Source organism: Hoplias malabaricus, chromosome 13 (genome assembly GCF_029633855.1).
Source record: "Hoplias malabaricus isolate fHopMal1 chromosome 13, fHopMal1.hap1, whole genome shotgun sequence".
In the NCBI taxonomy this organism is placed as follows: domain Eukaryota; kingdom Metazoa; phylum Chordata; class Actinopteri; order Characiformes; family Erythrinidae; genus Hoplias; species Hoplias malabaricus.
In genome coordinates this window covers 6948353-6974219 of record NC_089812.1, presented here as the reverse complement: position 1 = coordinate 6974219, position 25867 = coordinate 6948353, and the positions used below count along the sequence as shown (strand labels likewise).

At 37.0% G+C, this 25867-nt stretch overlaps 1 protein-coding gene across 1 annotated transcript; it reads left to right on the top strand.

The window, feature by feature from the left end:
• The first annotated feature begins 8631 nt into the window (after positions 1–8631).
• LOC136664315 (uncharacterized) lies at positions 8632–25339 on the top strand. Its single transcript, XM_066641450.1, has 15 exons — positions 8632–8679; positions 11713–12009; positions 12206–12478; positions 13497–13802; positions 14648–14947; positions 15339–15644; positions 16803–17102; positions 17494–17799; positions 19003–19302; positions 19706–20011; positions 20406–20702; positions 21186–21491; positions 21855–22154; positions 24714–24868; positions 25199–25339. Exons 2-15 carry the CDS (start codon positions 11718–11720, stop codon positions 25205–25207), a joined length of 3756 nt encoding a protein of 1251 aa, XP_066497547.1. The 5' UTR covers positions 8632–8679; positions 11713–11717; the 3' UTR covers positions 25208–25339.
• Positions 25340–25867: the final 528 nt, after the last annotated feature.

Sequence of the window (25867 nt, the reverse complement as noted above, 5' to 3'; positions counted from 1 at the left end):
AGCCCAGAATAGCAATGACAAAGTCTCTGTTCTCCCTATTACAGGGCAGTAAAGCATCACTTTGATTACAAAGCTATCATTTTAAAGTAAAAATATTACATAGTATTCCTTTAAAGCAATGTTCCAGCAGCTAATGCAAAGCCAGAACTGTAAACTTTTATTCTGTTACTGCAGCAGTCGGTCGAGAGGGAGAGCATCCCAAGAAAAAAACAAAATATTCCAGACTTTTCATTGATGTTTTCATTAGCAGAAGCAAAGTACCGTCCTCTAAGTCTGAGGAGCTGAGCTGGGAATGACTTGAAGGATGTTCTTGTACAGGACTTTTTCACTGTGTACTATAGTGGCTACCACAGTGATTGAAGTCATTACAAAAACCTACTGAAGCATTTACTCTGAACATATGAACAACATAGTGCTGATATCAAAGAAGTGAATTTCTTAGAGTAATGTAAAATAGGGCAAACCTGTAACATAAACACAAAATATTAAAATAATAATAATGAATGAATTATTATTTTGGTTGTTGCTGTTGTTCCAGAGCATTTCCAGCTCATATTCTTGCATCAACATGGTTTCTTCTGGACATACGGCTGATAGTTGAAGTGTTACATGTATATTGTCACTGGCTTTGGGAGGGAAGAAAAAACATCTAAGAGAAATATAATGGGCAATATCACTGAAGTAAACATTATTTTTAACAATGTAAGATAACCTGAGGGCATTCACTGTATCGTTTTTATAATAGCAACTGAAGCTCTCAGTGATGAACATTTAATTCACTATAGTACTTTAAAGTATTCTATGTATATTCTATATAAGTCTATATTTTTTAAGTATATACCAACTTGATAACATCTTTTTACACACACTCCCACACACACACTCCCACACACACACACACATAAATGGTACAGTTAAAGTGTCAGTTTTTTTCATGCTTTGTTTGAACGTTTTACATCTGGGTGAGTCCTGTAGTAATTAAACAGTTTAGAGCAGGTGGGAAATCTGTGAGAAACCAACTGCTATATGTTTATGCCCTAATCTCACACATAAAAAATGATGGTTCTAAAAGGGTTCTATGTAGAACCCTGAACACTCTGAAAACGTTTCTATGTAGAACTCTGAACACTTGAAAAACCTTTGCATCATGGAAATTTTTTCAGATTGATGGAGAATGTGGTATAGATGGTTCTATATAACACCTTGTAGAAAATGCACTATAAACGGTTCCTTTATTGTTCCTTTATTGTTCCTTTAATATATATGTATTAAATGCTAAAATTCAGTTTTTTAAAAGCAGCCATCAATTTGTAAAAAGGTTTAAACCCACACTATATTTCAATACTTATGCATCAATAGTGTTTTATGGGAATTATATCCTTTTGAAAAGTTTTTCTAACTGAGTCTAAAAATGAAAAAAGCTAAGTTCTGTCCTAAGGAATTGAATTGAAACAATGCAAATAAAATATTGACTGAAATTTAGCAGAACTGAAAAGAACAGAAAAGCATTCCAAGAAATTGTGTGTGTAATGTTATTTCTGTCAAGTGAGTCAAATTGATATTTAAAATGTAATTAATTAATGTCAGTAATTAAGCTCAAAAGGTCATAACACATTTTAACATGTTGTAGAGTGATTTACGGATAAAGTCAATAATATGTAAAGTTATTTTCAAGATAAAAATGTGTTTGTGTGTGTGTGTGTGTGTGTGTAGTCTCAAAGGCTGTATTTGCAATTGTGTGTATCACTGTGTGGTGGCACTGATGCAGATCTTGTGTAAAACAATGTAAAACTGTAATGATAATATTTTTTGACAAAAGACAACCAACATATTAATAAAACAACAATAAGTTGCTTTTTTGAAAAAATCCAATGCAAAACATTCAGTTTTGTAAATAAACATTGCAACATCCATGTTGTTATAAAGGTGCTCTTGCTTTAAACATTTTATAACATCTGGAAACAAAGACATTCATGTAATATCAACACTTGGAATTATCATTAAATTAATCATTGTATAATCACAGATAATAACCTTTATACAGATCAGACAGTTAGTGTTTTTTCTTCTTTTAAGAAGACTAATACAAGGTTTCTATTGTGTAAAGCATTGATGTTATTCACTAGATTGTACATTCCACTATATCATTATTGAAAGGGCTCACCTGGTACACTGTATTGTGATTATCATGCCATAAAGTGATTAAACTACTATTAAATTACAGGCAATCATCTCTATCCACATCAACTATGTCTTGACTGACCAAATAAAATTCAGCATTCTTCCTGGCTTAAAAGTACCACCTCCAGTGTATAAAGCAGTGGTGTTATCCACTATGCTATTAATTCTACTATACACATAAAAAGAGAGATTCGGCTTTTGCATTTGTATATTTTATAATACATATACTAAACGTATAATAAATAATAAAAGTTCTGGTGATGATTCCATTAAAAGAAAAAATATCTTGATACAGGAAATTTTTGTCATTGTGTGTATCATAGTGTACAGTAGCTGGAGTATCCACAATGATTAAAGCCATTACAAAAACCTGCTGCTGTAAAAACTACTGTACACTGATTATTTTAGACTTAAATGATTATGATTTACTTAAGAGTAACTACAAAAATATTATCAATAGAGGAATTAAATCTGATACATAAAAATAATAATAAGTATATATTTATTAATGATAGAGTTCCCATATGTCTCATACAGATATATAACAGCTGGTTTAATTTAAGAACGCATTAGGTGTAAAAATGTATTACCATTAGTTATAAGTATAAAAAAATTTCTGAATTAAGTTTGTCTTTACCAGTGAAAGCACAATACACAGTAAATACAAATATACAGCATAACAAAATTATTCATTCATTCATTCATTATCTGTGACCACTTATCCAGTTCAGGGTCGCGGTGGGTCCAGAGCCTACCTGGAATCATTGGGCACAAGGCAGGAATACACCCTGGAGGGGGCGCCAGTCCTTCACAGGGCAACACAGACATACACATATTCATTCACACACACACCCCTACGGACACTTTTGAGTCACCAATCCACCTACCAACGTGTGTTTTTGGACTGTGGGAGGAAACCGGAGCACCCAGAGGAAACCCACGCGGACACGGGGAGAACACACCAACTCCTCACAGACAGTCACCCGGAGCGGGAATAGAACCCACAACCTCCAGGTCCCTGGAGCTGTGTGACTGCCACACTACCTGCTGCGCCACCGTGCCGCCCATAACAAAATGATCTTGTTTTTAAAATGTTATTAATAGACTATACAGGGTGGGCCATTTATATGGATACACCTTAATAAAATGGGAATGGTTGGTGATATTAACTTCCTGCTTGTGGCACGATAGTGTATGGGAGGGGGGAAACTTTTCAAGATGGGTGGTGACCATGGATTTTGGATCCAACTTTTGTTTTTTTCAATGGAAGATGGTCATGTGACACATCAAACTCACTGGGAATTTCACAAGAAAATCGTGTGCTTGGTTTTAACATAATCTTATTCTTTCATGAGTCATTTACAAGTTTCTGACCACTTATAAAATGTATTCAAAATGCTGCCCATTGTGTTGGATTGTCAATGCAACCCTCTTCTCCCACTCTTCACACACTGATAGCAACACTGCAGGAGAAATGCTAGCGCAGGCTTCCAGTATCCGTAGTTTCAGGTGCTGCATATCTTGATGGTATGGTGTGGTATATGGGGTACAAAGATAGTGGGGCCATTCTTCAAGGCCCCTTAAGGCCACTGGATATGCAAAATTGCTACATGATGATATGTTTTCCTCTTTATGCACTGAAGCTGGCACGTTCCCTGAGTTTTTTCAGCAAGATGGTGCACCACCACAGTATGGGTGTCAGGTCCGAGCATTCCTAGATGAAGAATTTCCTGGAAAGTGGATTGGTCATCGTGGGCCAGTTGAATGGCCCCCAAGGTCTCCTGATCTGACCCCCTTAGACTTTTATCTTTGGGGTCATCTGAAGGCAAGTGTCTATGCTGTGAAGATACAAGATGTGCAGCACACCATTGTTTTTCTTTTGAAATTCTCAATAAGTTTGATGTGTCACATGACCCTCTTCCCATTGAAAAAACAAAATTTGAATCCAAAATGGCCGACTTCAAAATGGCCACCATGTTCACCACCCATCTTGAAAAGTGTTCCCCCTCCCATATACTAATGTGCCACAAACAGGAAGTTAATATCAGCAACCATCCCCATTTTATTAAGGTGTATCCATATAAATGGCCCACCCTGTACATACAGATGTCAATTTCTAAAATGATATTTGAACTGTGTTAAATGAGAGATTAAAAAATAGCCAGTGGTGCAGCTACCACAACAACTAATGTTTTGTTTTGTAAACATCTTCTCTGATTATTAATGTACATTTCATTATTTGGTTACTCATTTATAACTGATCCCAACAAATGTCTGAGGCAATAAACATAATTTCAGACTGAGATTCCAGATGAATTTCCAGAAATAATATGGCCACAGCATGTTAATAAATGTGTTGTATTTAGCTTCATTATTCCAAGGACAATATATTTTAGAGGCCTTGATTTAACCTGTGTGTATTGATGCCACTGAGTTCATAGAAATATGGTTTATCTCACCTGACATTCCAAAAAGAATAACATAAATTATTTGGGTTTGTGAGAATCAGGATTGTGAGGAATTGATAAAATTACTACAATGTGTGTTACCTTTTGATGGACTGGTGCACTGTTAAGGGTGTGTCCCTATGACTCCAGGCCTGGACCCACAACAACCACAGAATGTGTTGAAGCTGTTTCTGAAGGTGAATGGATGAATGATTAATCCTTTATTATTTTTTGTCTGTTAGTTTCATCCTGAGGGGAAAATAATAAGTGAAATGGCCTTGGGAATTGAAACACACTTTATTTAACAGTGCACACTCACTAGATTATTCACACCTTTATTTTATCTGAAAACTTTATTAGTAGCATGTCTTTGGAGCTGAACTCATGGATTAATCTTAAAGACACCCCCCTTTCTCTCACTCTCTCTATTATTCTGCAGGTGTTTCCTGTCCAAACTTTAATGCCTCCAGAGGATTTTAGCTTTACAGTAACTGAAAATATTCAGCAAAATAACTAAAAGCTCATCTAATGACCAAGGAAAGTGACTCTATTAAAATAAATGTATGTAAAACCCTTTCTGTAAAACTGCATCCATTAAGATGTTACTGCTTTAGCTTCAGCGAAAAATAGAAAACAAAAATTCAACAGAAAATTGGTTGCAACCAGAATTGTAACAAATCTATCAGCAATAAATTTGTCCACTCTGTTTTTATCGGCCTACTCTTTAGCTCTTTCAATCTCAAAATCAACGAGTTACTGCTGTTTTCACATTACGTTGTTCCTAGAAGTCACTGACATATGTTCCTCCATATGTTCAGCAGATGCCAACATTCACAGGAAATACTACACGACATATACCTCAGCTGCCTTACTGATTTTTACAGATTGCACATGTTCTATGTAAATGAATCTGTACAAGATAAAAAAAAACAGTATCTCAAAAGTTGAAACTTAAAAATGTTAATTTTATCTTAACTGGACATTTTAAATTTGATGACACGTGATGTAACATGTTCAACAAAAGCCTAGAAATGTAATAAAAGTCTGTTAAAGTTGTTTAATGCTACAAAAAAATTAGGTTCATTGGCAACAGGTCTGTGACATGATTAAAAAGGTTAAAAAAAGAGCATCTTTCTGTTGCTGAATCTTTCAGAGTTAAAAATGGGAAGGACTGTGAAAGACTGCATCAGCAAATACTGCAATAGTTCAAGAATAACATTCCTCATTAAAAGATTCAGATAATCCAGAGAAATCTCTCTATAAAATCATTTTAATAATTACATTAGACATTTAATTACTCAGTAATAAAACGTCCAGGATGTGTCATCATAAAGTAAGGAAACAGGTTAAGCTGAAGCACTGGTGGCACACTGTGCTGCTTTTACTCGTGTGTGTTCAAACTGGCAACCTGGGGTGCGTTTCCCAAAAACGCGATTCAAGTGTTTCCCAAAATCGCTTCTCTTTATTTGCTGAGTTCAAAACGGCCTTAGCTGTTGCATTGTCCATACACACTGATTGCTCATTATTTTACTTAGAAAATCAACATAGCATCAAAATATACGAAAAACGATTTTGAATATGACCGTGAATTTCTGGATTTGACCTAATTCAAATACCACAACCCTGCTTTCGACATGTGAAAAGGAACCTCTGTAACAGTTACCGAATTAAACTAAGCAGGAAAATAAATAAGAAAACCATGTTCACCACCCATCTTGAAAAGTGTTCCCCCTCCCATATACTAATGTGCCACAAACAGGAAGTTAATATCAGCAACCATCCCCATTTTATTAAGGTGTATCCATATAAATGGCCCACCCTGTACATACAGATGTCAATTTCTAAAATGATATTTGAACTGTGTTAAATGAGAGATTAAAAAATAGCCAGTGGTGCAGCTACCATCACAACTAATGTTTTGTTTTGTAAACATCTTCTCTGACTATTAATGTACATTTCATTATTTGGTTACTCATTTATAACTGATCCCAACAAATGTCTGAGGCAATAAACATAATTTCAGACTGAGATTCCAGATGAATTTCCAGAAATAATATGGCCACAGCATGTTAATAAATGTGTTGTATTTAGCTTCATTATTCCAAGGACAATATATTTTAGAGGCCTTGATTTAACCTGTGTGTATTGATGCCACTGAGTTCATAGAAATATGGTTTATCTCACCTGACATTCCAAAAAGAATAACATAAATTATTTGGGTTTGTGAGAATCAGGATTGTGAGGAATTGATAAAATTACTACAATGTGTGTTACCTTTTGATGGACTGGTGCACTGTTAAGGGTGTGTCCCTATGACTCCAGGGTGGGCCTGGACCCACAACAACCACAGAATGTGTTGAAGCTGTTTCTGAAGGTGAATGGATGAATGATTAATCCTTTATTATTTTTTGCTGATCTGTTAGTTTCATCCTGAGGGGAAAATAATAAGTGAAATGGCCTTGGGAATTGAAACACACTTTATTTAACAGTGCACACTCACTAGATTATTCACACCTTTATTTTATCTGAAAACTTTAGTAGTAGCATGTCTTTGGAGCTGAACTCATGGATTAATCTTAAAGACACCCCCCTTTCTCTCACTCTCTCTATTATTCTGCAGGTGTTTCCTGTCCAAACTTTAATGCCTCCAGAGGATTTTAGCTTTACAGTAACTGAAAATATTCAGCAAAATAACTAAAAGCTCATCTAATGACCAAGGAAAGTGACTCTATTAAAATAAATGTATGTAAAACCCTTTCTGTAAAACTGCATCCATTAAGATGTTACTGCTTTTTTAGCTTCAGCGAAAAATAGAAAACAAAAATTCAACAGAAAATTGGTTGCAACCAGAATTGTAACAAATCTATCAGCAATGAATTTGTCCACTCTGTTTTTATCGGCCTACTCTTTAGCTCTTTCAATCTCAAAATCAACGAGTTACTGCTGTTTTCACATTACGTTGTTCCTAGAAGTCACAGACATATGTTCCTCCATATGTTCAGCAGATGCCAACATTCACAGGAAATACTACACCACATATACCTCAGCTGCCTTACTGATTTTTACAGATTGCACATGTTCTATGTAAATGAATCTGTACAAGATAAAAAAAAACAGTATCTCAAAAGTTGAAACTTAAAAATGTTAATTTTATCTTAACTGGACATTTTAAATTTGATGACACGTGATGTAACATGTTCAACAAAAGCCTAGAAATGTAATAAAAGTCTGTTAAAGTTGTTTAATGCTACAAAAAAATTAGGTTCATTGGCAACAGGTCTGTGACATGATTAAAAAGGTTAAAAAAAGAGCATCTTTCTGTTGCTGAATCTTTCAGAGTTAAAAATGGGAAGGACTGTGAAAGACTGCATCAGCAAATACTGCAACAGTTCAAGAATAACATTCCTCATTAAAAGATTCAGATAATCCAGAGAAATCTCTCTATAAAATCATTTTAATAATTACATTAGACATTTAATTACTCAGTAATAAGACGTCCAGGATGTGTCATCATAAAGTAAGGAAACAGGTTAAGCTGAAGCACTGGTGGCACACTGTGCTGCTTTTACTCGTGTATGTTCAAACTGGCAACCTGGGGTGCGTTTCCCAAAAACGCGATTCAAGTGTTTCCCAAAATCGCTTCTCTTTATTTGCTGAGTTCAAAATGTGCCTTAGCTGTTGCATTGTCCATACACACTGATTGCTCATTATTTTACTTAGAAAATCAACATAGCATCAAAATATACGAAAAACGATTTTGAATATGACCGTGAATTTCTGGATTTGACCTAATTCAAATACCACAACCCTGCTTTCGACATGTGAAAAGGAACCTCTGTAACAGTTACCGAATTAAACTAAGCAGGAAAATAAATAAGAAAACGGTTAAACGGTGAAATCTTCCAATTACAGGAAAACAGAAGCTGTTAGAAATGAAGCGCACGAAAACTCTTCTGTATCACGTTATTGTGCGAGTGGTGCAGAGAAGTTGATCACTGTGACTATGCCTTTGACTACTGGGGAAAAGGAACATCAGTAACAGTGACTAGAGGTAAGAAAACACTACATTAAACACCAGCTCACGTCTCAGATTTGATGCGGGAAAGATCCAGTAAAAGTTGGAAATGTGTAGTCTTTAAAATGTCGAGAAACTGGGGAGTAACTTGTAAATGAATTTATTCGACATTTCAGTCAGCAAGTATATTAACAGAGCGAACTACACTTTTCATTCAGCCCCAAGGTTGTTTCTTTGTTTGATTTCTTGTCCACAAGTGACCTTGACCAAAATTTCAGATATTAAAACCGAATTACCTCTAGTTTGATGACGTCGGTGAAAGAATTCCATGAATATCATATATATATATATATATAACGTCAAACTAACACCAGCAATCAGTCTCGTGATACATTTTAATGTGGAATCTGAACATTTAAATTTTAAAGGTAAGAATAAATATTTACCATGTATATTATGGAGAAAACACGAAAGAATATACTATTTAAAATGAATATTAACTATTAAATGATATATTTAAATCATTATGTTTAAGGTATTTAAATATTTAACATCTCTTACATCTGATTCGTTCACTATCATCATCCAGTCTTTGAGGATTTTAACTTTTATTGGGATCAGAAGTTATTAGCGTTTAGTGGATGATGCAAAATATTTAGATATCAGATCAGACACGGTCAGTCTTTTTGCACGATGCAGTAGTAGTTGTTTATCACTGTGACTGGGCTTTTGACTACTGGGGAAAAGGGACCGTGGTCACCGTCACAACTGGTAAGAAAACCACTCATTCACTGCTCTCAGTTAAATGGCAATTTATTCTAATTTTTTTTTTTATTTAAGATGTTGCTGCAGAGAAAGTCCGTGTTATAATGCGCCGTGAGAACGAGCAAAAGAGAAATGAAACACTGGTTCAGTAATTTCTAAACCAAAAAAGTGGAGTTGAGGATACTTTAATTTTCCAATACATAGTAGTCTGGAATCTGTAAATGTTCTGAGCAATTTATTTCAGGAAATGTGTTTATATTTCTTAAAGTTTTTCTCCTTAAAAGAGTTGCGTGAGGTCATAAATTTGTATAAAATCTGTGGAGAACTCTATATTTTGCGTTTCTTATTTTGGGGCATTTCTAATTCAGACATCTTATGAGATCTTAACATTTACTTGAACAGAAGTTAATTTATTTAATACTGAAAAGTATAAGGCGTTTTTATTATTTAAGACTTATTTTTTTAAAATCATCTAGCGCAGAACAGAAAGCACATAAAGTGAAAAATTATTTATTTATTTCTAATAATTAAGGGATTGAATGCCACATTTGCATGCAATGTTTAACATTTCTTATAGCGCTTTAAATGTGTAGTAATTGGAATTATATACAACAATCATAGCCATATATAAATTATTGAGTATGTACTTTACGTCCTTTTAACAAAAATAATAGTTTAAATGTTTTTTTTTAATTAGAATTGAAATAAAAATGACTGATTCGGATACAACGGTAGTGATTCTCATGAATTCCGTTTTAAAAAGTACATTTCACTGTTATAAATATATTAGAGTTACAAGAAATATAGTAAAAATTATTTACATATAATATATTCAAATATTCATTGGTTTCCACAGGCTATAATGTTTTAATTTCTGTATTCATACAAAGAACTAGAACCCATTTCTGTTACAAAAGCTTAAGGATAAAAACGGTCCTAGGTTCCAAATAGGTCCATGGACACTTGAAAATCTTGAAAATTTGCTTGCAATAACGTTTTTTTTTTCCCTATATTTTATTATTTATTTATATTAAAAACAAACAAAAAATCTATAATAAAATGTTGTCATTTCTTAATGTAAAAATAAAATGTTTTTAATATAATTTCAAAATTAAACTATAGGTCAAATCAATACTTTAGTTTGTTTTCATAATTTGGTTACATTTCAAATTGGTCAAATATATTAAGCTTATTAATTTAATGTAGTGCTGTCGATTGATTCAAACTAATGCACAAATGTCACGAGTAACCACATTGTCCCTTTTTAAGACCAAAGATTTTAACAATGGATATTTAAACATAAAATAAACGAATCAATGTAAAATCAACACATTGGAGTTATTTATATTGACAATCAGTTTAAAAAAATAATCACAAAAGTAAAGTTAAAATGCTAGTACTTGAAATTTGGAAGAGAGATAAATGTGAGATGAATAAATAACTGTTTTTGTTTTTTAACTTTTAACATCTCAGTGTAGTTTTGATTATTTTAAATCAGAATCTCTTAATTTGGTGAGTTGGTGGGGGTTGTTATATTTCATACATATTTCAGCACAATTAAAATGTAACCTCAGGAATGTAACAGTGGCGACGCTAATACGGCGCTAGGCTCTGTACAAAGATTGAACCAGGGGAGGAAGTAGTGGCTCAATTTGGTAAATAATTCATTACCGTTTGGAAAAATAACGCGTAAATTTCCGAAAAGGATCATGTGTGTTACCTGGATCAAGTGTGTGTTATTAGAGTTGGAGCTAAACTGTGCAGGGTGGTATATATCCATTGGGCAGCCCTGGTCTAATCTGACCTTGCGTTTGTTGGAGTGTTTGTGTTTAAGGTCTAGGTACAAAGATGACTTCCTTCACATTTCTTGACGTGAACACTTTGAATAATGACCAATAAAGGAGGCGTCAAACATATGAACGATCGGGGTTTTACTATCGGAGTTTAAGCGAGTCAGGGTTCCTTTTTGCCGCGAAATGAGCGTGCCGTGGTCTCTAACCGCAATTTAGAACCTAAACCCTGTTCTTAAACCACTAACCTCAACATTAACACTACCCTGACTTCAACATCATGACTAACTTTAACAGCGTGTGCGTTTTATGCTTTAGAGGCACACGCACATGATACAGACAAACTGTAAAAATAAATGTCTCTTGACAAAAATTGTTTGAAATGTGCTGCTCAATAAAGTCTAAGTCTCACTCATATGCCATTCATGTTCATGATGTTCTCTCTGTCTCTGCCTCTCTTCCTTTTCTCTCTCCCTCTGTCTTATTCATCCTTCCCTCACTGTCTCACTCTAAGACTATATGACTGCACCTAACGATCCCGTCATTGTTTCTGCGTGCGAGGCCACCTCAGACGGATACATCACGTTTGGCTGCGTCACGAGAGGCTTCTTTCCCGCTGAGTCTCTCCGGTTTTCGTGGACGGACGGTACAGGCGCCGCGGTTAGCGACATGGTGCAGTACCCGGCTATGAAGCAGAACAGTGTCAACACTGCAGTGAGCCACGTGCGAGTAAAGAACACGGGCTGGAACGGGAAGTCACTGACCTGTAAAGCGGGCCACCCAGGAGGAGATAAACGTACAACCATACAAGGTGGAGAGCTCAGCATCACCTATCTTACACGCACACACACAGCCATGTTTAAGATTTAGTGCTGAATTCTGTCACATCCAGGCCTGTTGGTGTCTGTATGACAACTGTTCCCTGACATGGAGGAGAATCAGTGGTAAACATGACTGATTGCTCAGTATTTTATTAATACTTTTATGTTGTCTTATTTTTCTCACAGGACCCTCTCCACCAACTGTCCGAATGGTACAACTGGACCAGTCTGTACTGTGTGTCATTGAGGGCTTTTCCCCGGAAAAACTCAACATCTTGTGGAAGGAGGGCAGCAGTGTGGTCAGTGGTGAGAACTGGAAAACCACGAAGTCCCGCTCAGGCTCTTTCAAAGCGATCAGTGTATTTAATCCTGACCAGAAAGTTTTGCTCAAAGACACAAAGTACACCTGTGAGGTCACACATTACCGCAACCCATACAAAAAGGAGCTGAAGTCTAGAGGTAAGCATCTGAAATGAAAATGAAATGTGCAGTTACTTGTCATTGTACAACAAAATGTGTCTTCTGCATTTAACCCATCTGTGGCAGTGAACACACACACTAGTGCACTAGGGACTGTGAACACACCCCCCCAGAGAGTTTTGATTCACAATAGATTATACTAACAAAAAACACCATGACTCTACACACGAGCTTATCACCATGGTCACTGTTACGTAGGTCAAGTGTGTACAAAGCCCCCAGGTTTTTCAGGGCACATTGTTCCACTGCTTCGCAGACCGATGCTTGTGGATTTTTACACTCCTCCAGCTGGCAACTGGCATTGGACATTTTAAAATTAAGATCATGTGCAGCTGCCTCAAAGTGACATATACATTATCAGTGTATAAACAAGCAGCATGTGTACAGTTGTTTGTTATGAGTATATCTTTATATATATATATATATATATATATATATATACACAGTATATTTATTGTAATTAATCTAATTAGTGGCCAGAGGTGACACATCCCAAACACATTGGTCAAGATGACCTCACTGGCCAAGCAGGTGGTGAACCACAACACAAGCCAGAGGACATCATTTAAAATAGATGTTCTCAGGCACAGAATAAATTTGTGCTGAAGCTTTTTCGAAAATAATAGTTTTTAATCCTGTTGTTCATATTTAATAGTTCATGTTAAATTAACACTGATAGTGTTTATTTAACTCTGGTGAATTTGCTGTGTAATTTGTATGAGTTTTATTTAAAAAATGAAATACAATTGTAGTGCACCTATAAAGTGTAGTGTGTACTTAACCTTTTCCTGTCCTATCTACTTTCATAGTTATAGTAATCTTGTGGCACATCAGTGTATATATGTCATTGGAAATAAACTGAACTAAACTAGAATGTAAATGTAAATGTAAAAATCTGTTTTATTAATGAGACACAGATGGTTTAATCAAGCATTACACATCATGTGTTCAACTTTCTGGACAAATTGCACACAAGATTTCCTCTGTTTTCTTCCAGGTAAATTCACAGTGAAGGTCAAGCCTCCTGTGGTCAAAGAGCTGTTTGTAAACAATGTGGCCAAACTGGAGTGTGTTGTAACTGGTAATAAACTGGACGTGGAAGGAGCTGAAATATCCTGGACAGTGGGATGGACTAAAGCAGATAAAAGCAAATTTACTATCAGTTCAGCCGAACAGAAAGATGAAGTGTTCACTAGGAGCAGCTTGCTGACCATTGATGGCTCCGTCTGGTTCAAGGGGTCAGAGGTGAAGTGCTCCACTGAACAAGACAAATTCTCTGACAAAATTCAAATGAAATCAGGAGGTAAGTGTCAAAGAAGGTGTGTGTAATTATTGTAATTTCATACAATGTGTTCTAGTTAATGTCTGTCGTCACAATTTTATTGTTCATTATTCATTATCTGTAAGCGCTTATCCAGTTCAGGGTCACGGTGGGTCCAGAGCCTACCTGGAATCATTGGGCACAAGGCGGGAATACACCCTGGAAGGGGCACCAATCCTTCACAGGGCAACACACATTCACTCACACACTCACACCTACGGACACTGTCGAGTCGCCAATCCACCTATCAATGTGGTTTTTTATGGACTGTGGGAGGAAACCGGAGCACCCGGAGGAAACCCATGCGGACACAGGGAGAACACACCAAACTCCTCACAGACAATCACCCGGAGGAAACCCACGCAGGACTCGAGCCCACAACCTCCAGGTCCCTGGAGCTGTGTGACTGCGACACCTACCTGCTGCACCACCTTGCCGCCCTATTTTATTATTAATATCATAAAAAATATTTAATCTATGTACGCCTCCACTAGAGGTCCTTTAGGAAACACTGTTGAAGGAGCAGATAATTTTAGGTGAGAACCAGATAATATTGTTATCTGGTGCTCACTTGATAGTATGCTTTCATGAGTAAATAATGTTTACTAGATCTAGTTCTTTATCTATCTATCTATCTATCTATCTATCTATCTATCTGTCTATCTAATCTTGTGTACTACGTTTCTAATTCTTCCTTTATTCTCTCCTGTATATTAGAATGCTGAAACCCAGAAATCTTACTCTTTTATCATTTTATATATTTTGTTATTCATTAATAATAGTATCGTTTAAAAACTGTGTATTGTTTGTTTGTTTTTCATTTGTAGATAAAGGCTGCTCTGTCCAGGTCTTTAAGCCTGATGAGCCAGTGCAGGACAAGGTGTCTCTGCTGTGTGAGGTCAGCTGCTCTCGGCTTGGGGACGTGTACATCATGTGGCAGAAGAATAAAGGTGCCATGGAAGAAGGGGTCATGGTCCCCCACCAAGGAAGTGGGAACCCCACCTCTGTCCTCAGCCTCCTGACCGTCACAAAAGACGAGTACAACAAAAACACCCGCTACACTTGTGTGGTCAAACACGCCAACATGGAGAACCCCTCCACGCCCAAAACAGCCAGCACATCAAAGAGTAAGAACAACTGTCCTGTGTGCCAGTGTTTAAATGGCGATGAGAGCTCTTAGATTGGGAGGAAGCATTTAGGCACCTAGGGCTACATGGTTAAATGGATTTTCTGTTGAACGAGTGCAGTTTTCGAAAATAAATATCATGCAAAATTAGGTAACTGGGATATTTAAGACCATTTACCTGCCCAAAGTGCTCCTGGGAAAAACAGTTGATGAACCAGCAGCAGGGTCATAGGTGTCCAAGGTTCACTGACATCAGTGGTTTTAATCATGTGGCACATCAGTGTATGTATTTGGAAATAAAGTGAACTAAACTACACTAATGCAAATGTGAAAACTTTCTGGACTTTGAAGTTTGTCAAATTGTAAGAAAGATTTCCTCTGTTTTCTTCCAGGTAAATTCACAGTGAAGGTCAAGCCTCCTGTGGTCAGAGAGCTGATTGTAAACAATGTGACCAAACTGGAGTGTGTTGTAACTGGTAATAAACTGGACGTGGAAGGAGCTGAAATATCCTGGACAGTGGGAGGGAATAAAGCAGATAAAAGCAAATTTACTATCAGTTCAGCCGAACAGAAAGATGAAGTGTTCACTAGGAGCAGCTTGCTGACCATTGATGGCTCCGTCTGGTTCAAGGGGTCAGAGGTGAAGTGCTCCACTGAACAAGACAAATTCTCTGACAAAATTCAAATGAAATCAGGAGGTAAGTGTCAAAGAAGGTGTGTGTAATTATTGTAATTTCATACAATGTGTTCTAGTTAATGTCTGACGTCACAATTTTATTGTTCATTATTCATTATCTGTAAGCGCTTATCCAGTTCAGGGTCACGGTGGGTCCAGAGCCTACCTGGAATCATTGGGCACAAGGCGGGAATACACCCTGGAGGGGGCACCAATCCTTCACAGGGCAACACACACTCACTCACACACTCATACCTACGGACACTTTCGAGTCGCCAATCCACCAATCAATGTGGTTTTTTTTGGACTGTGGGAGGAAACCGGAGCACCCGGAGGAAACCCATGCAGACACAGGGAGAACACACCAAACTCCTCACAGGCAGTCACCCGGAGGAAACCCATGCAGACACAGGGAGAACACACCAAACTCCTCACAGACAGTCACCCGGAGGAAACCCATGCAGACACAGGGAGAACACACCAAACTCCTCCCAGACAGTCACCCGGAGGAAACCCATGCAGACACAGGGAGAACACACCAAACTCCTCACAGACAGTCACCCGGAGGAAACCCATGCAGACACAGGCAAAACACACCACACTCCTCACAGACAGTCACCCGGAGGAAACCCATGCAGACACAGGGAGAACACACCAAACTATTCACAGACAGTCACCCGGAGGAAACCCACGCAGGACTCGAGCCCACAACCTCCAGGTCCCTGGAGCTGTGTGACTGCGACACCTACCTGCTGCACCACCGTGCCGCCCTATTTTATTATTAATATCATAAAAATATTTAATCTATGTATGCCTCCACTAGAGGTCCTTTAGAAAACACTGTTGAAGGAGCAGATAATTTTAGGTGAGAACCAGATAATATTGTTATCTGGTGCTCACTTGATAGTATGCTTTCATAAGTAAATAATGTTTACTAGATCTAGTTCTTTATCTATCTATCTGTCTATCTATCTATCTATCTATCTATCTATCTATCTATCTATCTATCTATCTATCTAATCTTGTGTACTACGTTTCTAATTCTTCTTTTTTCTCTCCTGTATATTAGAATGCTGAAACACAGAAATCTTACTCTTTTATCATTTTATATTAATTGTTATTCATTAATAATAGTATCGTTTAAAAAACTGTGCATTGTTTGTTTGGTTTTCATTTGTAGATAAAGGCTGCTCTGTCCAGGTCTTTAAGCCTGATGAGCCAGTGCAGGACAAGGTGTCTCTGCTGTGTGAGGTCAGCTGCTCTCGGCTTGGGGACGTGTACATCATGTGGCAGAAGAATAAAGGTGCCATGGAAGAAGGGGTCATGGTCCCCCACCAAGGAAGTGGGAACCCCACCTCTGTCCTCAGCCTCCTGACCGTCACAAAAGACGAGTACAACAAAAACACCCGCTACACTTGTGTGGTCAAACACGCCAACATGGAGAACCCCTCCACGCCCAAAACAGCCAGCACATCAAAGAGTAAGAACAACTGTCCTGTGTGCCAGTGTTTAAATGGCGATGAGAGCTCTTAGATTGGGAGGAAGCATTTAGGCACCTAGGGCTACATGGTTAAATGGATTTTCTGTTGAACGAGTGCAGTTTTCGAAAATAAATATCATGCAAAATTAGGTAACTGGGATATTTAAGACCATTTACCTGCCCAAAGTGCTCCTGGGAAAAACAGTTGATGAACCAGCAGCAGGGTCATAGGTGTCCAAGGTTCACTGACATCAGTGGTTTTAATCATGTGGCACATCAGTGTATGTATTTGGAAATAAAGTGAACTAAACTAGACTAATGCAAATGTGAAAACTTTCTGGACTTTGAAGTTTGTCAAATTGTAAGAAAGATTTCCTCTGTTTTCTTCCAGGTAAATTCACAGTGAAGGTCAAGCCTCCTGTGGTCAGAGAGCTGATTGTAAACAATGTGACCAAACTGGAGTGTGTTGTAACTGGTAATAAACTGGACGTGGAAGGAGCTGAAATATCCTGGACAGTGGGAGGGAATAAAGCAGATAAAAGCAAATTTACTATCAGTTCAGCCGAACAGAAAGATGAAGTGTTCACTAGGAGCAGCTTGCTGACCATTGATGGCTCCGTCTGGTTCAAGGGGTCAGAGGTGAAGTGCTCCACTGAACAAGACAAATTCTCTGACAAAATTCAAATGAAATCAGGAGGTAAGTGTCAAAGAAGGTGTGTGTAATTATTGTAATTTCATACAATGTGTTCTAGTTAATGTCTGACGTCACAATTTTATTGTTCATTATTCATTATCTGTAAGCGCTTATCCAGTTCAGGGTCACGGTGGGTCCAGAGCCTACCTGGAATCATTGGGCACAAGGCGGGAATACACCCTGGAGGGGGCACCAATCCTTCACAGGGCAACACACACTCACTCACACACTCATACCTACGGACACTTTCGAGTCGCCAATCCACCAATCAATGTGGTTTTTTTTGGACTGTGGGAGGAAACCGGAGCACCCGGAGGAAACCCATGCAGACACAGGGAGAACACACCAAACTCCTCACAGACAGTCACCCGGAGGAAACCCATGCAGACACAGGGAGAACACACCAAACTCCTCACAGGCAGTCACCCGGAGGAAACCCATGCAGACACAGGGAGAACACACCAAACTCCTCACAGACAGTCACCCGGAGGAAACCCATGCAGACACAGGGAGAACACACCAAACTCCTCCCAGACAGTCACCCGGAGGAAACCCATGCAGACACAGGGAGAACACACCAAACTCCTCACAGACAGTCACCCGGAGGAAACCCATGCAGACACAGGCAAAACACACCACACTCCTCACAGACAGTCACCCGGAGGAAACCCATGCAGACACAGGGAGAACACACCAAACTATTCACAGACAGTCACCCGGAGGAAACCCACGCAGGACTCGAGCCCACAACCTCCAGGTCCCTGGAGCTGTGTGACTGCGACACCTACCTGCTTCACCACCGTGCCGCCCTATTTTATTATTAATATCATAAAAATATTTAATCTATGTATGCCTCCACTAGAGGTCCTTTAGAAAACACTGTTGAAGGAGCAGATAATTTTAGGTGAGAACCAGATAATATTGTTATCTGGTGCTCACTTGATAGTATGCTTTCATAAGTAAATAATGTTTACTAGATCTAGTTCTTTATCTATCTATCTGTCTATCTATCTATCTATCTATCTATCTATCTATCTATCTATCTAATCTTGTGTACTACGTTTCTAATTCTTCTTTTTTCTCTCCTGTATATTAGAATGCTGAAACCCAGAAATCTTACTCTTTTATCATTTTATATATTTTGTTATTCATTAATAATAGTATCGTTTAAAAACTGTGCATTGTTTGTTTGTTTTTCATTTGTAGATAAAGGCTGCTCTGTCCAGGTCTTTAAGCCTGATGAGCCAGTGCAGGACAAGGTGTCTCTGCTGTGTGAGGTCAGCTGCTCTCGGCTTGGGGACGTGTACATCATGTGGCAGAAGAATAAAGGTGCCATGGAAGAAGGGGTCATGGTCCCCCACCAAGGAAGTGGGAACCCCACCTCTGTCCTCAGCCTCCTGACCGTCACAAAAGACGAGTACAACAAAAACACCCTCTACACTTGTGTGGTCAAACACGCCAACATGGAGAACCCCTCCACGCCCAAAACAGCCAGCACATCAAAGAGTAAGAACAACTGTCCTGTGTGCCAGTGTTTAAATAGCGATGAGAGCTCTCAGATTGGGATGAAGCATTTAGGCACCTAGGGCTACATGGTTCAATGGATTTTCTATTGAATTCTATTTCTATTGAGTGCAGTTTTCGAAAATAAATATCATGCAAAATTAGGTAACTGGGATATTTAAGACCATTTACCTGCCCAAAGTGCTCCTGGGAAAAACAGTTGATGAACCAGCAGCAGGGTCATAGGTGTCCAAGGCTCACTGACATCAGTGGTTTTAATCATGTGGCACATCAGTGTATGTATTTGGAAATAAAGTGAACTAAACTACACTAATGCAAATGTGAAAACTTTCTGGACTTTGAAGTTTGTCAAATTGTAAGAAAGATTTCCTCTGTTTTCTTCCAGGTAAATTCACAGTGAAGGTCAAGCCTCCTGTGGTCAAAGAGCTGTTTGTAAACAATGTGGCCAAACTGGAGTGTGTTGTAACTGGTAATAAACTGGACGTGGAAGGAGCTGAAATATCCTGGACAGTGGGAGGGAATAAAGCAGATAAAAGCAAATTTACTATCAGTTCAGCCGAACAGAAAGATGAAGTGTTCACTAGGAGCAGCTTGCTGACCATTGATGGCTCCGTCTGGTTCAAGGGGTCAGAGGTGAAGTGCTCCACTGAACAAGACAAATTCTCTGACAAAATTCAAATGAAATCAGGAGGTAAGTGTCAAAGAAGGTGTGTGTAATTATTGTAATTTCATACAATGTGTTCTAGTTAATGTTTGTCATCACTGATCTTTTATTAATATCATAAAGAATATTTAGTATATGTATGCACCGATCTATTTGAGCACTGTTAAATGAAGGTCTGTTTTCAATCTATCTATCCATACTTCTCTTGAGTACTAGCTTTCTTTTTCTAGTTCTTCCTTTCTTCCTCTCTCTCTCCTGTTTATTGGAACACTGAAACCAAGAAACCTTACTCATTAATCACCTTACAATAATAATAATACTTTATTTATAATAGTATTTTGCCACATTGTGTTTCAGTGCATCATGTGCTGTGTATCATTTACTAAACTCTGCACTGTTTGTTTGGTTTTTTTATTTGTAGATAAAAGCTGCTCTGTCCAGATAAATGAGCCTAGGGAGCCAGTGACAAAAAAGGTGTCTCTGCTGTGTGAGGTCAGCTGCTCTCGTCTTGGGGAAGTATACATCATGTGGAAAAGGAATAACAGTGACGTTGAAGAAGGGGTCATGGTCCCTGTCCAAGAAAGTGGGAACCCCACCTCTGTCTTCAGCCTTCTGACCGCCACAGGAGAGGAGTACAACAACACAATCTACACTTGTATGGTCAAACACACCAACATGGAGAACCCGTCCACGCCCAAAACGGCCAGCACAGAAAAGAGTAAGTACAAATGTCCTAAATGTCGAGTGCGTCCAGTTTAAATGAAGGTGAGAGCTCTTTGATTGGAAAGAAGCATTTAGGTAATTATATACTAAATGAATTCAATTTTCAAAATACAGATTAAATTAGAAATGAGACAAAATTAGTTAAATGTATAATATTTTAAGGCCATTTCCACAAAAGCAGGGTGGGATGCAATGGTAAGTACATGACAGATGCGGCCCAGAGAGGAAAAGCTGATGAACCACCAACAGGGTCATGGGCATCCAAGGCTCTCTGACACCAGTGGTTTTAATTTTGTGGCTGATCAGTGTTTGTATGTATTTCAAAATAAACTGAACTAAACTTAAATAATCTAAGTGTAACATTGACTTGTTTTTTGATAAAATATTGATGTTTTATTCACATTTCACATTCTGTTCTAACTTTTTGGACTTTGAAGTTTGTTAAATTGCGAACAAGATTCCTGTGGTTTTTTTTCAGGTAAATTCACAGTGAAGGTCAAGCCTCCACAGGTCAAAGAGCTGTTTGTAAACAAAACGGCCGAACTGGAGTGTGTTGTAACTGGTGATGAGCTGGAAGTGAAAGAAGCTGAAATACTTTGGACAGTGGGAGGAACTCAAGCAGATAAAATAAACATTACAACCAGTCCAGCTAAACAAAAAGAAAAAGAGTTCACTAAGAGCAGCTGGCTGACACTTGATGAATCCGTCTGGTTCAAGGGGTCAGAGGTGAAGTGCTCCACAAAACAAAGCAAATTATCTGACACAATTAAAATTAAATCAGGAGGTAAGTGTCCAACAAAGTGTGTACATGTAGTGTAGGAGAATTTGTTGTTAATGTCTGTCATCATGGTCCCGTTATTAATATTGTAATAAATAATTCTAATTAACATCTGGTGCTCATTTGATAGAATACAGTCCTCGGAAAATAGTGTTTATTAGACTCCTTCTCAGTTTCTTGATTTATCTCTCTGTCTGTTTATCTATCAATCCATCCATCTATCTATCCATCTCTTCAATTCTACTTTTCTTTTTCTAATTCTGCTGTTTTATCATTATTCATTAATAACAGTATTTATGCCATATTTATTTACTTGCTATGTGTTATTTACTAAACTGCATTGTTTGTTTGTTTTGTTTTTATTTGTAGCTACAAACTGCTCTGTCCAGGTCCATAAACCTGCTGAGCCAGTGCCAGACGAGGTGTCTGTGCTGTGTGAGGTCAGATGCTCTCCGCTTGGAGATGTGTACATCATGTGGAGGAAGAATGAAGGGCCCATAGAGGAAGGGGTCATTGTCCCCGGCCCTAAAAACGAGAGTCCCATCTCTGTCCTAAGCGTCCTGACCGTCACGAGAGAGGAGTACAACACAAACACCATCTTCACTTGTGCGGTCAAACACGGTGGCATGAAGAACGCAGACCGGCCCCTACAGGCCAACACATCAAAGAGTAAAAATAACTGTCCCCATTGTCCAGCGTGAGATCGACGCTGAGTGTCTGCTCTAATATTAGGAAGCATTTAAGCACCTAGGGCTGAATGGTTAAATTGATTTTATATTAAATGAGTACCATTTTCAAAATAGAAATTTGGCAAAAACTATCAAAATATGCAATGTTTATAGAAGCAGACAATTTACCAAATAATTTTACTTCAGCTTTTAATGATACCTGAGATTCTGACTAAACATGTTTACACAGGGTCTCTCCTTGATCCTTCATTGTCTACAAAGCAATTGGATCTTTAATCTCACACAAATGGCTGTTTAGACAATAAATAATCTCTTTCATTGACATTATTTGCTACTTTATGTTGGTAAAATAGAACCAACTGCTCTTTTTTGCCTCAATGAGCTCCAAATGTTACAAATGTAGTGAACATCTCTCAGATCTAATTATCTAACATTTCTCATTACTTGATTATGGTAAGATTATTGTAATATTATTTCATATGTTTTTTAGAACAAATTCCTGTTTTATTCAGTAGGAATGTAAGAAATAATGTGGATCATTTAGCATTTTTAACTGGAAAAGGATATTGACGTGCAAATGCAAAAATAATTAAATGATTAAACAACTAAAATATATATACTAATAACATATTAATAAATCTTATCATATATTTACAACCCCATTATTCAAATCAAAGATTTGTATCCCAAAATAAGAAATATTAGATATATTGTCTTGATTTATCGTATTGTATTCAGTTTATAAAATCTTTCTCTTGCAGTGTCTGAATTCAACTTAATACTGCAGAAACTGAGAAAAGGCACAATATAAAAACGGCCATTAAAAATAATTACATGCACATTGCAATCAGTGTTTTTCAGTAAATTCAGAAATCTAAACTCAATTGTTCCTGAAACCATTCAGCCCTACTGCCAGCTGTACTTGTCGTTTTGTGTTCTTTGTGTTTTCTCATTTGTTTTCTGTCCAAATCTGAATCCAGTCTCAAACTGTTACTGATCACATGACCACAATATAATAAACTATTATTAAATTGGGAATCCATATACAAAACCAAAGCAGTGATTTGTAAACACACTTTGACCTGTATTTTAACCTATTCATCTTCGTTAGTGGTTTTTGTTTTCATTCTGAAATTTATGCTTGTAACACTCTCCTCAAAATGTGAGAATTTTAGACTAGAAATAGACTAGATTTAATAATGCTTTGGTATTTAAGTGCGATTAGTGATAACAAGGATTTTTTTTAGAAATGACATCCTCTACAGAGAAAAACACCCTCACAACATTCAGGAAATTGGAGATCTGTGCGCAAAGTCAAAATTAAACAGTTAATGTTTAGTGTTTAGTTTTGCAGCTGAAGGCTCTACTTAAAAAAACTTGAAAATAAAGGTGATAATACGCAATAGAAAACATTCATCTAATCATTATATACTCAAACAATATATGTCAATAAATGCTTTCAGGTTTAAATGAAACTTCACACTCTGTCTGTTTGCTAGGGTTTGTGTATCACTTCCTGGTCTCTGCCATGTGTTCTATGTGTTTCCATGTGTTCTATGTGTTTTGGATGGACATTGTTCTGCCTTGTCTTATATGTTGTAATCTATTTGCTTAACTTTTGTGTGCTTGTGTAAATGTAAGACGTCTTGTGTAAACTTTTAATTTAGTTCATGTTATGATTCCAAATAGTTTTTATTTTTCTGTTCTAAATAATAAACCTATATGTTTGCATTTGATCATTTTAGTGCTAAAGCTAGTCTTGTCTGATTGTTTTAGAATTACAGCAAATGGAAACGAAACTTAAAAACACATATGTGTTGATTGCAATGGGAGACATCTCTTTTTAATGTACTCTTCTGTATTTAAAATTTGTTTCAATTTAACACTAACCTGGCACATAAACAGTAAACATAGAGCATAAATCAACAATTATTTTATTAAGTAAATTCCATCACATTTTTCAAAATATTTCAGTGGATGAGATAAAGTTAAAGTCAGTTAAAGTAGTTTGATGTGAAATGAGAACTTTGTAGAAAGTGTTCAGACTCTCCACTAGAAGCAGTGAACCAACACCTGTCCTGTGAGGTTCTATATGGAATGTTAAAAATGGTAACCTAGTTCTAAATCTGAATTAAAGTATTTTATGAGGACTATTTAGCCTTAAAACATCATGAATTAACCTCTTTGCCACACCATTCAATGTTCAGACCTTAAGCCAACACTACCCTACAACAGTATCTCAGGCAACATCCAACATGCTCATAAATTCTTTATATAAAATCTTTGTTTGAATATTTCAGTTGGTTGAGGTAGACACCAGGTTCTATTCACCTCCACTGTGAATGAAAATTAGTATTTCACATCAAACACTCTCCATGACTTTGTAAAACATTTTTTAAACATAAAAAATAACTTAATGAGAAAGTTCATAAAAAACGTGAAATTCACCAGTATCAAAATTCATTACAGTTTAATATCTTCCATAATCATGTTATTCACATAATTCTGTGTGTGTGTGTGTGTGTGTGTGTGTTTTCAGCTGATCCAGATCCAAAGTCAGGGTCATGTCTTTACATAGATGAAAACTGCACTTTGGAGGAGGATGAGTATAACAGCCTGTGGTCCACTGCCTCTTCCTTCATCTTCCTCTTCCTCGTCTCTCTCATCTACATCACCATCCTCAGGCTCTCCAAGGTGAATACAGCAGCTTCTGAAAGTTACATCTTATTACAGCTCACTGTTTTTTTTTTTTTGTGGTTTCAAAGTGATTCAGACACTGGGTCATAGTTAGAATTGTATTTTGAACCACATAAGTTCAAAGCTTTGGAAGTGCATTTCCCTCCCACACCGCGACCCTGAAATGGAAAAGCGGGAAAAAAGATGTATGTATGTATGTATTTCCCTCCCATTCCCAGAGAACAATGACAGGATCTGCACCTTTTGACTAAACTGGTTAATCATTTAAAGTGTCCAGATATTTTAGCTGTGTGTATGTGACTCCACATTCTTGTCTGTGTTTTTCAGATGAAATAATGGAAGAAGGAAGAAAAATGCATAAATCCCATTCATGTTATTATCCATTCTTTCAAATATCACCATTTCCTGTTGTTTTTATTCATATTTTCAAATGTCTGTGTGTGTATTTGTAAAGTTGTAACTGTTTTGTCATCCTAATTTAAATCATGAAAAGTATATATTAATAAATGCTAATAAATAAATAAACTGAAATATATTCACGATGAACGACCCTTTGTCCTTTTATGTTTTATATAAAATATAAATATGGTTATAAATGTTTGAAACAAAATACAGCCTAAAAAAGATTAACCTTTACTCTGAATTATTAACTGAGTGGTCAATTATTTCTTTTCACGCCAGTTACATTTTACATTGAACTGTGGAAAATTAGAATTTCATATAATTTTAGTTCCATGAGAATCATATGACTATATGATGCTAAATTAATGGTTCAGTTATATGCAGTTTAAAAAGGTATATTTTATTTAATTTTTGGCTTTTGATAAGTATTAAAATAATAAGAATGTAAAAGTAGGCAAATGTAAGAAACACAGAACATTTACATATATAATGATTATATTTTAAAAACATATTCTAAAAAACTCTATTTCTTAGCTGCACACTCTCATAAAAGTGTAGATATTTTGTATAATGTACAGGTGCCAGGGAGAACCT